The sequence below is a fragment of the Pleurodeles waltl genome, chromosome 4_2, assembly GCF_031143425.1.
Source record: "Pleurodeles waltl isolate 20211129_DDA chromosome 4_2, aPleWal1.hap1.20221129, whole genome shotgun sequence".
In the NCBI taxonomy this organism is placed as follows: domain Eukaryota; kingdom Metazoa; phylum Chordata; class Amphibia; order Caudata; family Salamandridae; genus Pleurodeles; species Pleurodeles waltl.
The window spans coordinates 532,204,524-532,222,487 of record NC_090443.1 but is presented as its reverse complement, the minus strand read 5'-3'; the positions used below and the strand labels follow the sequence as shown (position 1 = coordinate 532,222,487).

At 46.2% G+C, this 17,964-nt stretch overlaps 1 protein-coding gene across 2 annotated transcripts in view; it reads left to right on the top strand.

Annotated features, from left to right (window-relative positions):
* The window catches only part of NPL (N-acetylneuraminate pyruvate lyase), a 216,647-nt gene that overhangs the window by 109,870 nt on the left and 88,813 nt on the right, over positions 1-17,964 (top strand). For both annotated transcript variants that reach the window (XM_069232054.1, XM_069232055.1), the window contains exon 6: positions 17,348-17,423. In XM_069232054.1, the coding sequence (XP_069088155.1) occupies positions 17,348-17,423 (76 nt within the window). The remainder of the gene's footprint in view (positions 1-17,347; positions 17,424-17,964) is intronic.

Here is a 17,964-nt window from a genome sequence, read left to right as displayed (position 1 = left end):
AAATCCTGTGACTGTTTTTTGGAAGAGAGGTAAGCGGTCTTGCATTTGAGCACTGAAATGGTAAAGATAAATCATTACTTTTCGCCTGTGGAAATGAACCTTGCTCCAGGCAACGCAGGAGGAGGTAATTTTGATCTCCGTTCGTGCTACCAGCGGATGGGAGAAGGTTACTTGGGGCAGAGAGGAGGTCATGTGGTTTTATCATGGATAATATTTTGTAAGTAAACCGCTTAAAAGACCAAGCACATTCAACTTCTAGAACGTGTCTGTGCCTGGCACAAATATGCATGACACAGCAGGTCCACAATCTTTTACTTATCAAGGTGCCTATTGTCCCTTCTAGGAGAATAACTTAAATCTGTCTGCTCGGGTACATATGGAAACGTACCAGCAACTTAGTCCCTAAAAATGATCTTGAGGTGCAATATTCAGCCAGAACAGTTTTCATAGTGTTTGAAAGTCACTGTCACACATTGTGTATCTGTATGTATGCAAATATACCAGTTGGTGGTTATAGTTGGGACCATAGGAAAATCGTTTATTCTTTTGCCAAATCTTCACAATATTTTTGAAAGTAGTGTGTGTCACTTCAGCTGCTGTCTGTAAAGCTTTGGGATGATTTGTCAATCAGGGGCCAAGATAAAGGGCGGTCCCAAAACTTGTTTTCCACTTGCAATTTCCCTTAGGGATTTTAGACACGACTAGAGCCCGAACCTCTGAACGGAATTAGAACAAATTTGGCCAAATGCAAGATCTTGATCCAGAAAGAGTGCTTTTTGTAATTTGGTATAAATCTGTTCAGAAGTTATTAACGAAACAAGATTTATGTATATCTAGAGACTTGGATCCACTGCAGATCCACAGCAGCGGATCTGTGGAGCCACGCGCCAACAGCAATGCAGTAATTGGTGGCCCCAACCTGAGAGGAAAGTTGCGACCTCTATTTTTGTATATTGGAGCTCGGTCCCTGGAAGAGGGGGAAATAAAAAGTAAAACTGATAGCAAGGGTCAAGGTAGAGGTATCCTGACCCCATGGGACCAATGGAAGGATCTTTCAGGGGACCCACCTGAGAAAGAATTTAGCCAAAACACTTAAAAAAAAAAAAAAAAAAAAAAATTGTGGGAGGGAGTTTTTATAGCCACTAACACACCCACAAAACCACTCGCATCCACTCACAGACCCACACCCCCAGTCACACACCAACACATAACCACTCTCACACCCACTTAGACACCCATACAGCCACACACCCACTCAGGGACCCACGCAGCCACTCACTCACATACATATAGCCACTCACACACCCAGTAACCATGAAACTACTCACACACCCAGTCTCACACACACCCATAATCCCCCACTCACACACCCACAGCGTGTGGTAGGTTGCATGCGGGGCCAGCTCCTCGTGGCTGACCCTCCCACCGGCGGCAGTTGGAATAATGTATGGTAATTAAACATTACGTTAAAAAAAAATCTAGAAATGTACTGAAAAAACAAAGATTACAGGGACATTATAGTTAGGAAATAGAATTAAAAAAACTTTAGAACCATTCACTAAAAAAAAAAAAAAAAAAAAAAGTTACTGGAACGTCTCAGTTTGGTTCATCAGTTATAGTTATTTCAAGAAACTATAACTCGTGCCCTAAGGTAACTATAACGCGCACACTTGCCATGCACTGCTAATTACCCAACATATTAAATCAGTATTGACATCTCCTACGATATCATTGATAATATCATTGCAACATTTGCAATAAAAATATTAATGAGGAAGCTGTGCCTGGAAGGGCACGACTTAAAGTTTGTTACCTTGGAGTACGAGTTATATTTTCTTGAGATAACTAGAACTGCAGAGTTTCTATGGTTTTGTGTGTGTAAACTCTGAACCTAACTACACCCCCCCCCCCGACCCACACCCACACCTCCCCCTTATGTCATTTGTCGGGCCTGCCACGGTTTATGCTTTTTAAAATCTGGTCAATCTATATGAGGCCAAAACAATGAGAGGGAAGGGGAACAGTTGTGTTGGACAGGCCCTCAGTTTCTCTGAAATGATATACATAAACCAAAGGTGGAGGGTGTCTCTCAAAACAAGCTGTCACTAAGCCCTGCTCCTTAGTGCTCACCTGCCACACTAATTGTGTTTTTAAAGAACCCTCATGCTGATCATGTGCCATGCTTCATCGGGTCCTCACCTGGTAAGGTGTCCACCACCAGGTGGGCTCAACCTTGCAGTGGGAGGGAGCACTTTGATATTCTACATGTTCTTATTGGGACAGAAAGCATTAAAATACCTCCAGGGAACCGTAACCCAATTCTTTAGTAAGAGGGGGGCCCTTTGACATGGTTAAAAACATGTCACAAATAGGCATTTACTGAGCCATTGAGTCTATTTTAGGTCGACATATTTCATCTGCTTCACAAGATTTGCAGATTTCCAACACACAATCATGTGCCAATAAAGCCATCATCTTACGTACACAGAACCAAAATCCTGCACTAACATATGCAAAGTAATATGAAAACCAACATCAAACGTTCACTGAATGACTATCATACACCAACACACCCACCACTATATTTCGACACATCATATAGCGAACACATACCAACATATTTCCACGTTACTTAAATTAAAAATATAAGAGCGTAAACAAATTACAGTTAAAGGGATTTAAGGTTGATTAATGTGTCAATAGTAACGAAATTCATGGATTAAGTTGCTAGCTTCAGCCGGTGTCCCAACCCCATAGTAGTAAGTCAGCCTTAACTCACATCCCATCATACAGTGTTCATAATGTCTAGTATCTTTTCAAACAAAATGAACACTGTGTGAAACCTCACTAATCATATTCTAAATCCTACCATCTGATGCTACCCCGCCATGCACATTTTTTCATCAAAAAGTTTACTGCAAATATTACATTGATATTATCGTTGATATTATCGTTGATGTTATCAAAGATGTCATGAGTACTATAATGTGTGGGGTAGTTAGTGCATGGCAAGGGTGTGAGTTATAGCTACCTTAGGGCACGAATATAGTTACTTGAGATAATTCTAACTGTACCAGGTGAATTTCTATGGTTTGGTACGCTTAAAATGTGAGCCCAACTATAACGTCCATTTGTTTGTTTTTTTTCACAGAATTTCTATGTTTTTTGTTATGTGAAGTCATTTTCATTAATATATATATGTTAATCCAACCACCACAGAGTTCGCCTGCCGCAGGGCCTGGCCTGCAACCAACCCTGCGCTGCGCACAACCTTTGGTCAGCGGTAGTTGGCCACAGGTCCATATTACCCCCGCCCCTTCCCAGCCGATTTTGGCCACGGGGGCCACTTCCCCCAGGGCCCGGTATTATACATTTTTTTGGGGTGGGGGGCCCTATGGTCACTCTCCTCTGGCTGACCTCGGCCCAGGGGCCCCCCATCCCTCAGGCCCCAGCCTATAAATATAAAACTTTTTTTGGGGGGAGGGTGGCTGTGTGCCTCCCTCCCAGGCCCATTTTGGGCCTGGGGACCCCATCCCTGGGGCCCGGCCTAAATATATATTTTTTGTGGGTGGGGGGGGTGGGGCGGGGGAGGCTGTGCGGCCCCCTTCCTAGGCCCACTTTGAGCCCTGGGACCCCATCCCTCAGGGCAGGGCCTAATTATTTTTGGGGGGACTCAGGGGGCTGTGTGGGCCCCCCTCTCTCGGGTCAATCCTGGCCCCAGGTACCCAATCTCTGGGACACGGCTTAATTATTTATTTTTACGGGAGAGAAGTGGGCTGCATGGTCCCCCTTCCCAAGGCCAATATCAGCCCTGGGGACCCCTTCCCCCAGGGCCCAGCCATATGACCTGGGTGCCCCATGGCACCCCGTCACAACGTTGGGGACAGCGGGGAGGAGCCTGAAGGTCCCAGTGGTCTGTTTCGCTTTCACTAATGACCGAGCTGACAAAAATCTCTGGAATGCATTTCTCAGTTCAAAGAAGACATGTATTATTTCACCACGAGGTTCCTAAAAAGAGATTAGTAGGTCGAAAGCACATGTTCACAAATAGTCACAGCAATGAAAGGAAAATATATCAAAATGATTCTCAACTGCAATGTACACAGCAAATATATGTGGTTATATTATAGCATAATTGCAAAGCAAAGAATAAAGTAAACATTCATCACCGTAGGGCCTGCCAAGCTCTTCATCTTTCTCATGCCAGCAAGAAGATGAGACTATTCAACTGCGAGAAAGTGATATCCACCCTCACGGGACAAATGTGTGTCAGGCATTCGACGTCTAATCCTGACCAAGGTCTTGGAAATTCCCCCGCTACTGAACAGGGCCACCTTTTTATATCTTAAAGAACCGAAAGGGCTTTCTGGAGAAAACCCCTCCCATGAAAGTGAAATATTCAAACATGCTGGCTACTGTAGGTCAGAGTTGAAAGAAAAGCGTTGAGAACTGGCCAACATCTCAAGGCACTCCTCCCAAGGCCGATCCGTTCCCTGCACTGAAAAAACATGTACATTCTTACTATGCTGACTGACTAACTGTTCGGTGAGAAAGAATGCGAAAAACAAGCACAGTTTACCATGTGGATAAACACAGCTCAACTGCAATGCCTAACACTACGATAAAGTCAGTAGGCAGCTAAACTGAATACAAAATGTAATCTGCAACTGGGGAACCCTGAACAACTAATCCAGATGCTAAATGGTGCAACAAAGTCAGTGGTCAAAAATACCTATTTAATTACGCGGTCCCAGCTGGCTCCCCACCTCCTGTTTGAGGTGGTGGGCCCAGGAGTCCGAAACATACTCCATTCAATCTTTTATATCAGCCCCAGGGAGGTGGTGGTCTCTGGGGTTGCAGGTGGCCCCGCCCCATTAGAAATGGAAATATGCCTCGAAGGTGGCGGTACCCGGGGCTGCAGCATTGTCTGGCGGCCCACCCATATTACAAAGAGAAATGTGCTCCCGGGAGTTGGCGGTCTCCTGGGCTGCAGGGAGGCCTGGCAGCCCACCCACATTAGAAAGAGAAATGTGGCCCGGGGAGGTGGTGGTCTCTGGGGCTGCGAGGGGGGCCACGCGGACCCCCAGCATTGAAGAGATGAGCCCTGGGGAGGTGGTGGTCCCCAGGGCTGTGGGTGGCTGGGTGGCCCCCTGCACACTATTTTTAGCCCCAGGGAGGTGGTGATTCTCTGGGGCTGCGGGAGGGTCACGTGCCCCCCCCCCCCCTTTACCCTGCATTAAAATGGCAATGCCCCAGGACTTGGCCACCCTTTTTTTTTTTTTTTTTTTTTTAATTTAAAAAAAACAACAACTTTTTCTCTGAGGGTGGGGGGTGGTAGGGTTTGGTTATGTAAATTCAGAACCTAGCTATAATATCTTGTAACAATTTTTTTTTTTTTTTTTTTTCTTCTGTGAATTTCTAAAGTTTTTTTTTTTTTTTTTTTTTTTTTCAGTGAATTTCCCTGTTTGTTTTCTATGCAGTGGAGAGTTGGCCAGATTTCTCCACCCCCCACAGACACACGGTGCCTCCCACCGCATGCATCCAGGCCCAAACTGCACATGGCCTTTGCTGAGGTTGGCCACAGGCATCCAACTTTGGCCCACGCACGCTCTTTTGCTGTGCGTGCTGGGTGTGGGCCGAGGCCAGGCCCTGCGGCCATCCCCGCACCATGCAGGGTCTTCAGCCAAACGGAAATTACAAGAAAAAACCTACTCGTCGTAGTCACCACAGAACGTACTGCACTCCAAATGAGCAACAATGCATTCACCTCAATCAAGTATTTCAGATCATTTTTTTTGAGGTGGAACTTCAGAGAAAGCACACTTGCTTTGCTTTGGCCAAGAAGAAGTTAGGATGATTTGTACTTTATTGAAGCAGAGCTCCAACTGGGGTACTTGCTTTGTTTATATTTGTAAGTGCTTCCGGCTAGGTTTAATTTCTGTGAAAAGAGCATTGGCGCCAGAATGCATCCTGACCTGCTTATTTATCCAAGAAGAGGCCACAGTTTTACATAAAATGTCTACCCAACTGGAGTATTTTCTATTGGCTAATTAGTAAGTGCTACCTCGTTGGGTAAAAATATAGTGCATATTCCACATTACAGCTGCATAAAAGACCCCGAGGTAATGTCTCCAGTGACCTTGGGTGTCTGTAATTTTGGTTATGTGATTGTTCCTTAAGCGTTTCCACTCTGATATCTGCAATAACATGAATCCTCGTGTAGCGAAGACGACAAGACTTCAAATAGTTGGATCTCCACCAAACAAGGGTACTTCTCCTTAGTTATGCATAGTAAGTGCTTCTTTGTTTGGTGGAGATGTGCTCATATTCCCCTGCGCCATGAAAGGGTCTCCTGGGGACTACATGGCGAGTTTCAATGTCTCCACGGTCCCTGCTGGCTCCATCTCCTGCAGGAGCCAGCATTTCTCCCACACACAGGGAGCAGCTGAAAATGCCGCTTCCTATGTGCGGGAGCAATCTTTATCTGTTTTCCTGCCCACTGACAGATGGAAAGTGCACTCCCAGCAAGCGGCAGCAGTTTTCCTGCTCCTGCCCACTGGTAGCGGACTTAATCTGCTCTTGCTTGGCAGGACCTGCCAAAGGTTTTTGCCGGTGTATGGGCCTGACTGATGCCAGTAGTCTGGATACTTCCCCTGACACTGGCATGCTTTCTTCCCCTACCGTGGCTATGGAGGAGGGAGCGTCCTAATCCATGGTGGTGCAAAGAGTGGCTGAGGTCCTGGGCCTCGAGCTGCCTTCAGTGGCAATGAAGACTAACATCCTTACAGAGGTGCTTCAGCCTGGGGCTCCCTCTGAACCCCTATTGCCCTTCTATCAACCCTTCCTGATGTCCTGCTGGGTACCTGGTCCTAACCCAGGAGACGGGCACCAGTGGACAGGAATATTGCCTGCAGCCATCGACCTGCCCTGACTGACGCAACATCCCTCCCCTGAGAGCTTGGTTATCCAAGCCTCTATATCCCAGGTTGTGTTCCCTTCTGTACCCCTGGATAGGGCATGTAAGAGGCTGGACCAACTTGGAAAGAAGATGTTTTCTTCATCCAGCCTGGCATTGTGGTCCGTGAACACAGCATGCCTGTTGGACTGCAACTCCCACACGCTGTGAGATACGGTCGCGCAGCTGCTGCCACAGGTTCTGGAGGAGGCCCGGGCTGTACTCTCTCAAGCTGTTGCTGATGGGAGAGAGGCAGCAAAGTTCACAAACAGATGTGGACTGGACACAATCGACTCACTAGGCAGAGTGGTTGCATCAACAATGGCCCTGAGGCACCATGCTTGGTTGAGGATGTCTGGCTTTTCAGGGGATATCCAAGCCAATCTTCTGGACATGTCCTGGACTGGCACCTGTCTGCTTGGAGACAAAGCAGGCTTTGGGCTCGAGCTCTTCAAGGATTCTAGTGCTACGGCCAGGTCCTCTGGCCCCTTGTCCACCTCGGTCTGCTTTTCACCCCTTTCATGGCTACGAAAGGGGTGTCCCACCACGTCCGTTCCCCTTCGGCCACCATGCCATGCATGCTGCCCACCTCTGCATGGCCGGGGACATGGGATCTACCGTCCTCGTAGATCAGGGAGCCAGTGGTCTGGGCAATCCACCACCCCCCAACTCTGCAGCTTCCTCCAAACCTTCTTACTCTGACCCTATTCCCCTCAAGGGACCAGTCGGAGGCAAGATTCATTGTCACCTGCTCCGCTGGCAGTCCATTCATGTCACAGGTTTGTTTTGAAGATAGTCCAAAGGGGCTAATCCCTCCCCTTTGAAACTACTCCTCCATCCATGCCACAGTCCTATGATGGGATGACGTAAGGCCACTTGGTACTTCTCCACACGGAAGTTATGGGTCCCTGTGCCAGATGTAGGTTGTGTTTGTTATTCCCGCTACTTGCTGGTGCCCAAACCGGACAAGGGCCTCCGCCCTGTCCTAAACCTCCAGTCCTTCAGTCTCTTCCTCAAGAAGAGGTTCAAAATGCCCCCACTGGCTCAGGTTCTATCTGCCCTAATCCCAGAAGACTGGATGATAGCGTTGGACTTGCAGGATGCTTACTTCCACATTCCTGTCCCGCTTGTCCACAGACATTACCTGCGGTTCACGGTGGACCATGAGCACTTTCAGTTCCCCGTGCTCCTCTTTGACCTTACCAGTGTCCCTCGGGTGTTCACAAAGGTGATGGCAGTGGTCCCAGCTCAGCTGTGCAGATCAAGGGTTTCAGTCGTCTTCTATCTTAACGACTGGCTGTTGAAGGCAGGGTCACCCTAGGCTATCATCTCCCACCTCCAGACTACTACGGATCTCCTGTATTTTCTAGGGTTCACTATCAATGTGCGGGTCCACCTGACTCCCTCTCAGACACTCCCTTTCATTGGAGCTGTTCTGGACACAGTGCAGTTTTGGGCTTATCCTCCAGAGTGGCGTGTCCAGGATATTCAAGCCATTATACTGATGTTTCAGCCTCTATCATGGATTTCAGTGAGAATGACTCTGAGGCTGCTGAGACTCATGTCCTCCTGCATCCTGCTGGTGTCACATGCAGGCTCTACAGCTGGACCAGGAGTTCCAGTGGGCGCAGCATCAGGGAAATCTCTAATATGGGGAACTGCGCAAGATCTGCAGTGGTGGCTACCAACCCAGGATTGGGTCAAAGGCAAATCCCACTCCCTTCCCCCAACTAGATCTGACATAAGTGACAGATATGTTACTCCTGGGATTGGGGGCCACCTGGAGAGAGACTGAGATCAGAGGCATCTGGTCTCCATCGGAGTCCAGACTCCTCATCAACTTGTTGGAGCTCAGGTAATCAGACTAGCAATGAAAGCATTTTTTTTACCTCTCTCAAATGGAAGGTGTAGTGAAATGTGTTTTGACCACTGACTGTGTGTGTCACCACCTTGCACCTGAATTAGCTGTCCAGTGTTGACAAGTTACAGACTACATTTTGTATTCAGTTTAGCCTTAGCTTAATTTTGCCTATTGACTTTATCTTAGCGTTAGACACTGCCATGTTAAAGGATGCCCGTAAATTTCCACATTGTAAACTGTGCATTCTGTCTTCTTTTCGTGCTTTTTCTCACCAAGGGCTTTGGTGGATAAGGATGTACTCAGACCGCAGGGAACAGCCTTCTTTTTTGACTTGACATTTTGGGATTGTGGCCAAACCCAAACGTGTTATTCTCAAAGTGTACCTAAACTAGCAAGCATGTTTGAATCGTAAAATGAGGGTTTTTTTTCTTCCAGAAAGCTCCTTTGGTGTTTTTTTTAAGATATAAAAAGACCCAGTGTGACAGTGAGGGTTAGAGTGGCCTCAATCAGAATTTAGACTGATATAGAGTTCCCGTGAGGGCGGAGACCTCTTTCTCTCAGTCGAACGGGGTCATCGGCTTACTGGCATGAGAAATATGAAGCACCTGAAAGGCCCTGCGGCGATGCATTTTTAATTCATATTTTGCTTTGCATTATAATATAGATACTTATATTGGTTGTGTATATTGCAGTGGAGAATAAATTTGGTATGTTTTCATTTAATTGTTGTGACTGTTTTTAAACGTGTGCTTTCAACATGCTGATCTCCTTTTAGGAACCCCAGGTGGTGAAATAATAAATGTCTTCTTTGGACTAAGAAGTGTATTCCAGAGATTTTTGTCAGCTCGTTCATTAGTGAAATGCAAAACAGAAAGTAGTGCAGGTGTTCACGACAACACCACCGCCATGCGGTACTGCAACAAGTGGGGTGGGGGTTGTGGAGCCTTTCTCAGGATGTTTGGTGCCTCTGGACATGGCTGGAACAGCAGGGCATATCCCTGGTGGTTCAACATCTGGCGGGCTCACTGAATGTCACAGCAGAAGAACTCAGCCGTCAATTACAAATGCTGTATCTATCCAGAGGTGGCACAAGGTCTCTTTTAACAGTGGGGGGAGAGCCTTGGTTAGATGTGTTTGCCGCCGCAGAGAATGCACAATGTCAGCAATATTGAGCATTGAAGTTTCGAAGGCGGCACTCGATCAGTGACGCTTGTTGTCTTGGGTGGAGCTCAGGCCTCCTGTACGCTTTTCCACCAATACCACTTCTGCCCGGAGTTCTCAAGAAGATCAAGAACAACCAGGCCCAGGTAATCCTTGTGGCTCTGGACTGGACATGAAAAATCTGGTATCATGAGCTATTGAGCATGGCCATTGATCCTCCGATCAGACTGCCCCTTCAGGAAGATCTTCTGTTGCAGCAGCAGGGGAGGGTTCTCCACCCAAACCTGTCCAGTCTCTGCCTTCTTGCGTGGAAATTTGGCTGAGGCAGTTGACGGCTTTTGACCTTCTGCCCGAAGTCTGTAACATTATCTTGGCAGCCAGGCATCCCTCCACCAAAATGGTATATGCATGTCGGAAGAAATTTGTGGCATGGTGCACAAACAAGTCTGTTGACCCCCTTCCTGCCCCTCTCTTTCTGAGGTTATATTGTTTATACTTTTGTTATCACAGCAGGGCTCTGCTTTGGGCACTCTCAAAGGTTATTTGTCTGCAGTCTGTGCTTGTATATGACTGTCTGTTCAGTCTTCTTTGTTTGAATCACCTATTGTAAATAGGTTCCTTAAAGGCCTTGCTCATGTTTCCTCCTTCCCCATTCGTTATGTCCCAATGGGACTTGAATTTGGTTCTGACATTACTGATGCTTGCTCCTTTCGAGCCTCTCCACAATTGTCCACTAAGGATTCTCACTTTCAAAACAGCCTTCCTTGTTGCCATTACATCTGCCCACAGGGTGAGTGAGCTGCAAGCAATGTCATCTAAGCCACCCTACATTTCCATCTATCCTGACAAAGTGGTGCTTCTCACATGGGCCTCCTTAACTTAACTGTGTGCTGGGATCCTTCTGCGCAGGCCCCAGCACTGGTGTTCTTTCCCTAAACTGTACCATTGTTTCCACTATTTTCACCCCTCTAGCAGGCATTGCAGCCCTAAGGCAGGGTGCACTAGATCACCGATGAGGGCATAGCTACATGAGCAATATGCCCCTACAGTGTCTAAGTCCATTCTTAGACATTGTAAGTGCAGTGTGGCCATGTTAAGTGCATGGGCTAGGAGGTTGTCATTACGAACTCCACAGCTCCATGATGGCTTCAATGAAGACTGCTAAGTTTGGCATCAAACCTCTCGGCACAGTAAACCCACACTGATGCCAGTGTTGGATTTATTGCAAAATGCACCCAGAGGGCATCTTAGAGATGCCACCTGTGTTTTACCCAACCCTTTAGTTTAGGGCTGACATGTCTGTGCCAGCCTGCCACTAACAGACAAGTTTCTGACCCCGTGGGGTGAGAGCCTTTGTACTCCTAGGGGTCCGAAACAAAGCTTGCTCTGGATGAAGGTGCTTCACACCTCCCCCTTGCAGGAACTGTAACACCTGGCGGTGAGCCTCAAAGGCTTAGGCCTCCTGTCACAGTGCCCCAGGGCACTCTAGCTAATATAGATGTCAGGACCATGCCCACTTTTGGTGGCTGGTTTGCTTGGAAAATTAAGAAAAACATGGAGAAAAGACCACTTCAGCAGGGACCCCTAAGGTGTCCAGAGCTGAAGGGACTCTCTCCTTGCAGAATCCCACATCTTGGTTTGGAGGAGAGGAAAAAATAGGGATAGGAATATGCCCCCTCCCCAAAGGGAGTGGGCAGAGGAAGGGTGTAGCCCCCATAGAGACAGTAGCCATAGGCTACTGCCCTCTGACCCCTGTAATGCCCCTAAATCTAGTATTTAGGGGCACCCCTAAATCTTACCAGATACCTGGTGACCTCAAGAAGAAAGACTGCCAAGCCGACCCCAGCAGTGAAGGCTCCTGACAACTGATTTGGCCCCAGCCCTACCGGCCACTACTCTAAAAACCTCTGAAGACTTACCTGCCCAGCTCAGGACCAAGAACTCCCGAGGACAGTGGCCCTGTCTAGAAGAAACCTCCTAAAAAAGGACTCCAGAACCGCCCCGGATCAACGAGTCCTGTCCACTCTGCACCCAACGGCCAGAGTCCAGTTGGCCCACCGGTCCAGAAGAGGTCCCCAGGCGATTCCGACCTAGAGTCCACCCTGGGTTTGACAACTCCTGGCCAACACGACGATGCCTGCAGCCTGAATCCAGAGGACCACCTGACCACGACCGGATCAGATAAAGAAACTCAACGCCCAAGGAGACACCTGCACCTGCAGCCCCCTGCCCTTGGGGAATCTGACACAGTCCAGCAACGCCAAGCGGGCGCCTTCCCTACTTGTCCAGCTTTTGGTTTCTGAGAACCAACTCCCTTGACCCAGCCCGCAGCATCTTTTGTGGACCCCGCCCCCCTCCAGGCTCTCCTGTTGAAAAGCATTCGGCTCCCAGCTCTGTGTTTGCACCCTGCACCCGCCCACCCCTCAGCCTCTGAGGGTGTGTTTGTGGTGTGAACCTGTGGCCCACCTGCTACTGACCTAAAACCCCTAGGTCTGTGTCTTGGAATCATGGGTACTTACCTGCAATCTGCTTTCGACTGAGCACCCCTAGCATTCCATTGTAAACCGAACGCCAAATTTGACCTCTGCACCCAGCCAGCCCCATGTTGCTGGTGGTGCACTCTTGGGTTCAACCTAAACTTTGACCTGTGGACATCCTAAGCCCCGAAGACGGGAATTGTAAGTCTGGTACTTGCCTGTTAACCGTGCTAACACTGCCCAACCCCACCACCCCCACCCCACCAGTAGGACTCTATTGACTCCTATGAAAAATTGCACTGTCAATTTTTGGAATAGAAAAGTGTTACCTGTAAACTGCTTTATCTGCAAACACCAAACAAAGTACATTTGATACATATGCTTTATACATATTGACAAAATATATTTTTGCTCTATAAAACAATTGGACTGGAGTTAGTCACTGAGTGTGTGCCTCATTTCTTGACACTGTGTGTACAACAGATGCTTTGCACTACCCTCTGATAAGCCTTACTGCTCGACCACACTACCACAAAAGAGCACTAGTATTATCTACTTTAGCCTCTATGAAGCCTCTGGGAAACCCCTGGACTCTGTGCACACTAATCCTCATTTTGGTATAGTGTATACAGAGCCAGCTTCCTACAAGAACCATCTCCAGGTACAGTATATCGGACTCTGTATTCAAATGTGCTATGCCTTGGCTAAGAAGCAACCCCCTGAGGGGTTGGGAGCTCATTCTATCAGAGCTACAGCTGCAACTACTGTATTAGCACCTGGAGTTCCAGTCCTGGACAACTGTCAGGTGGCAACATGTGCATTCCTGCATATCTTTACCAAACACTACTGCCTGGGCAGTCAGGCCGGTAGCAACACATGTTCCCAGTTCAGTCCTGCAGGACTTTCTGGTGTGACCCACCTCCTTTAATATCTATTTGACGATAAGGAATCTGTAACTAGATGCCTCTATCAGGTGGACACGTTACATACCTTCGGTAACGCCTTACCTGGTAGAGGCAATATCTAGTTGCAAATTCCTTACCAAACGCTCTGCAAATTGATTTCTTTTGGCAGGGACTTACATTCCAGGGCCCTCGTTTAGACGCACCAGTGGTCGGTGTTCTTCATGGTTCTGTGTTTCGGTCATGGAAATTTGTAAAAAGAATGTGACGTCAGCTCACCGGGGTGGCATCTAGATAGGAACCGCACCATCATATCTGCTGTGGGTGACGAAGGATGCGGAGCACATCAATTCCACCTATCGGCACGCAGGGGTACTGCTCAAGAAAACTCTCTAGATCCAGACTGCAGATTCCTTACCTAAGAATTTCCCCCAGGCGTCGACTAGATATTGCCTCTACGAGAAGACATGACCGAAGGAAAATAACTTGTCCTTCGTGCGTTGACATGAAGTGTTGCATGAGTCAGGAAGACCTCTCTGCCCCCTACTTAATTTGTGTTCATAGTTCCTGTAAGTAGCCCTCTTTGCATTCAGTTTGGTTTCTCCTTGGGATTGAAAGAAGAAATCCTAAGCTATGGAATCCTGGTGTGCTTCTCCTGTACCACACTTTCAACAGTACAAATGACTTCTTTCTAGAAGCAGAACCTCCTCTTCTGCTCTCTCTACCATGACTAAGTATTACAATTCATCAGTGATTGTCGGGATCACATACAAATGTCTGTTGCTCTTTACACAGTAGTTCCTGTTATGGAACATATTCTTTCAAGGATACATGAAGTGTCCGCTACTCAAAACCTGATGAGGCTTTTAAAGGCTTTTAAACCTGCAAAAGGCTTGCAGATTGTGTTCCAAGTCTCTTGACTTTAGAGGAAATCCTGCCCTGTTTGCTAGGCATAAGTACGCTGACCTTGGTTCAAGTCTGCAGACTTGACAAATATTCTCAAAGTTTCATTTTGCTAGGAACACACCTCCTAAAACCCAATCTGGGACAAGCCTATTCATAAAAAAAGAAATGGGGAGGAAGTAATGCTATTCATACATTTTAAACGGTGCCCACATTTGTCTAGAGTTGGGCTTTAACTCACACTACTGGACTCCTGACGCACTCAAATGGTGAGTGAAGTCCTCACTCACTAAAGCGTCCACAAAGTACGAGGGGTCCCAACATGAGCCCACAAGGTTTATATTTCACAAATTCTGTACCGAATCAGGGAATTAGAATACAGAACAAAAATTGAGCCACGAGGGCCCTAGTTATCGAACTCTATCCAGAGGCCACAAAGTACAGGAGGGAAACCCATCCGCGATCAACCCTGTTTTCATGGTGCTTAAACTCACTTCACAGTTTATGATCTTTGAGGCAAGTTCACCTGTCACAGCCCCACACTAGTCACGAGTCAGCAAACCCTGAACTGAGTTTACAAATCCCACAGTTTATTTTTAATTTGCTGCACTCTTGTAAGTCCTTGTGGCCTTTCTTTTTTCTATTCAAGACACTGAGACAATGCTGAGTATCATCGCATGGTGGGCACTGGAGAAATGTTTCTGTTGCACCCTCTTAATCAGAATCTTTGGATCAGCAAGCTCATCTTTCAGTTACCCCAACAGGAGAAAAAGGATTCCTTGTCCAATGAGGTTTCTTTATTATGAAATTTGGATCTGCAAACTGCACATTGTTTTTTAAATTGGGTTCAATGGACAAAGTAAGGATCCAGATGGCTCGATCTTTGTTAACCCTTCGAACTCCACGCAAACACATTTTTGTAATGCTAGTTTCTCAAACTTTAAAATGGATTAACATGAAACTAAACAGAGGCACTATAAGTAAAATTTTAGTTTCAAGCTGCATTTGATGTAATGCCATTCAGCATTTTTTTTGCTGTAGTCAAGAGCAAAGTTTCCTGAGAGTTAAAATTGGAAACTCATTTTGTGACCCCTCCCTCTTTTGTTAGACAACCTGGGTGGATCTACACGAAACCTACCATGCTGGTCCTTAACTGGATTTACATTTTATTTTTAAGTCTTATGCAGGTTTTCCAAATAGTGACAAGGTTATAAGCAAAACAAAATCATCTTTTCAATGGAAGTTGTAACCTAATCATTACAACAGAGTCTCTATTGCTGACTGTAACTCACACATATATAATTTTAAATTTTTAATTATACCCGGTAGCCGTGTCAAATTCTCTTTGAGGGGTTCTGATGATATCAACCACGAGGATGAATGCATAGTGGTTTGTAAACATCACAGGAACCCTGAGATCACAGTATAGCATCTTATTACACGTTACCTATTATGTAATTTTTGTTACATGTTGAATGTTTTTTTTTTTTTTGTGTTTTTTTTTTTTTTTTTTGTCAAACAGAAATGTTTAATCTATTAAGCGAAATGCTTGACTGTTTGGTTCTCTGCAGTAAAAAGAAGAGAACAATACTTAAGTTTTCTTTTTAAAAAACTGATATATTTAACTACATGCTTTGCACTGGTAAAACATTTTGTCTGTAGAAGGGTGAGATTGTTGAGACTTTTCTTGGTGCAACTGGCCTTGGTCATGGATTGGAGCTTAAATGTTTAGGTTTTGTTTACCCTTCCTCAACACATTGTTTGATTAAAATAATGGTCAGGACCAGTGTAGTTGTGTGATTCTCTGGTGGCAGTGTTTACAGCATAATTATGGCTGTTCCACACTTGTCAGAGAATTTGCACCGTAATTTGTAGATTTCAACCAAAAATGTTTCTTCTAACTCAGACAGATCAAATAGTACTGCCAGAGAATGCTGCATACTTTGTCAAGATTTAAATTAGGTCTAAAATTATTAGGGAGAACTATCTAGAGGGGAATACTCCGTAACAAATGTTTCTGATATCCCGCCTGCTGTATTATAATCCCATTTTATCCTAAGGGGGTCATATTGCAGCAGACGGGCTATCAGTCATGTTTGTGACAAGGTATTCCCTTCACCAAGACCTAAATCAGGCCCAAAGTCTTCTATTGCCGAATAATCCCAGTGACCCTGACAGGTTTGAGATTAGGGGGCTGTCATCATGATACTAAAACCCATGTTTCACTGAGATCCATAGAATATTTTCCATATTAGAGTTTCATGTGAAATTAGTTTTATACCACTAAATTTTGTGCAATAAAAGGACCCAGACATGTCATATATTAAAGAAATATCTTTGGTGGTTCATAGATGCATACATGTTTTTGTTAGATATACAAAAGTGAAAGAAGCAGCATATGAGCTTGTGTCCAAAACAGGCAGCACTCAGATTGCTCTCTGATGAAAGGAAATAATAAGCTTTTTTAAGTTTGTAAAGTATGCTCCTGGTTGGGTCCAGAGTGCCTGGTATGGAGGTGCAGACTGGGCAAGCGCTTATGTTCTTCTCTGCCCCACCCCCATACAGGGCTCCATGTCACTTTGTCACCCATGTGCTTCGATCTCCCTCCAGCACTCAAGTTGCCCTCTCGCTCATGTGCTTCTCTGAGCCCCGCTCCAACGTTGTTCTCATCCATAAATCATCGGCATGCTTCTGCGCCCCTGCTGCTGTCCTTCATGTTGCTTTCTGCTCCCACTCATTCATGTCATTTTCCCCACCCCACTCCACGTTTCTGTCTGTGTGCTTCAGTAATACCTCCCACCCCTCCTGTTACCCCCAACCCCATTAAACTTAAGAAAAAAAGAAAAATGCAATGATGCGGCAGCTGGGCTTGGTCATTTTGTAGGTGCTGACATGCGTGTTTAACATTAATTTTTTTGTGTTTTATTTATGCTGTACAACATTTGCTGTGATGCTGTATAGCATGAAGACGACACTGGCAGAGCCATCAGGTCTCTAAGGAGAAACCTGTTTGCTTTCCTTTTGCTTGTTCTGTCCTGGCTGTGCATCGAAGGGGGCCCCAAGTGAAATGCCAAATTTTTCTTTTCAGGCTCGTCATGCCGCAACAATCCAAGCTGATGCCATCTGTACTGTAAGTCCTTCATTCCTGAAACCATCCAGTGTAGGTAAGAATCTACTCCAGTAATCAAGACAACAATTAAATAATTGGTTTTGGGGAAGAAGTAGGAAGCAGAGAACATTAGTCCTGACTACGCATAGAAACGTTTTGTAACTGTAAAAATGTTACTGAGTTTGGGATTCCTATGTCTTTTTTTTGTTAGTTTTGTTTTTACTTTCAATTGGCACAACAGATCAAATATAACTACAGCGAGTGACTTTTGGCATGCTGCTCAAAATTAATTCCCCCCCCCCCCCCCCAAAAGTAAACAAATCAGACTTTGGGCCAGATTCCGAGGCTTGCAGTCCTAGGACCCACCAATCGACCGGCTTCTCTGCCAGGATCCAAGATCCCGAGGGGTTGATGGCGGTCTTGGTTGTAATCAGCCAGAGTGGCGAAGATTATAACCTTGTTCTCCGCCAGCCTTTTCGCGCCTTAAAAACGTTGGTGGAGGACAAGCACAGGGGTCCCTGCACTGCCCATGCCCAGCACCTTTGAAATACGTACCCTGTGTGCAGCAGCATTGCCACAGGCTCAATTATGAGCCG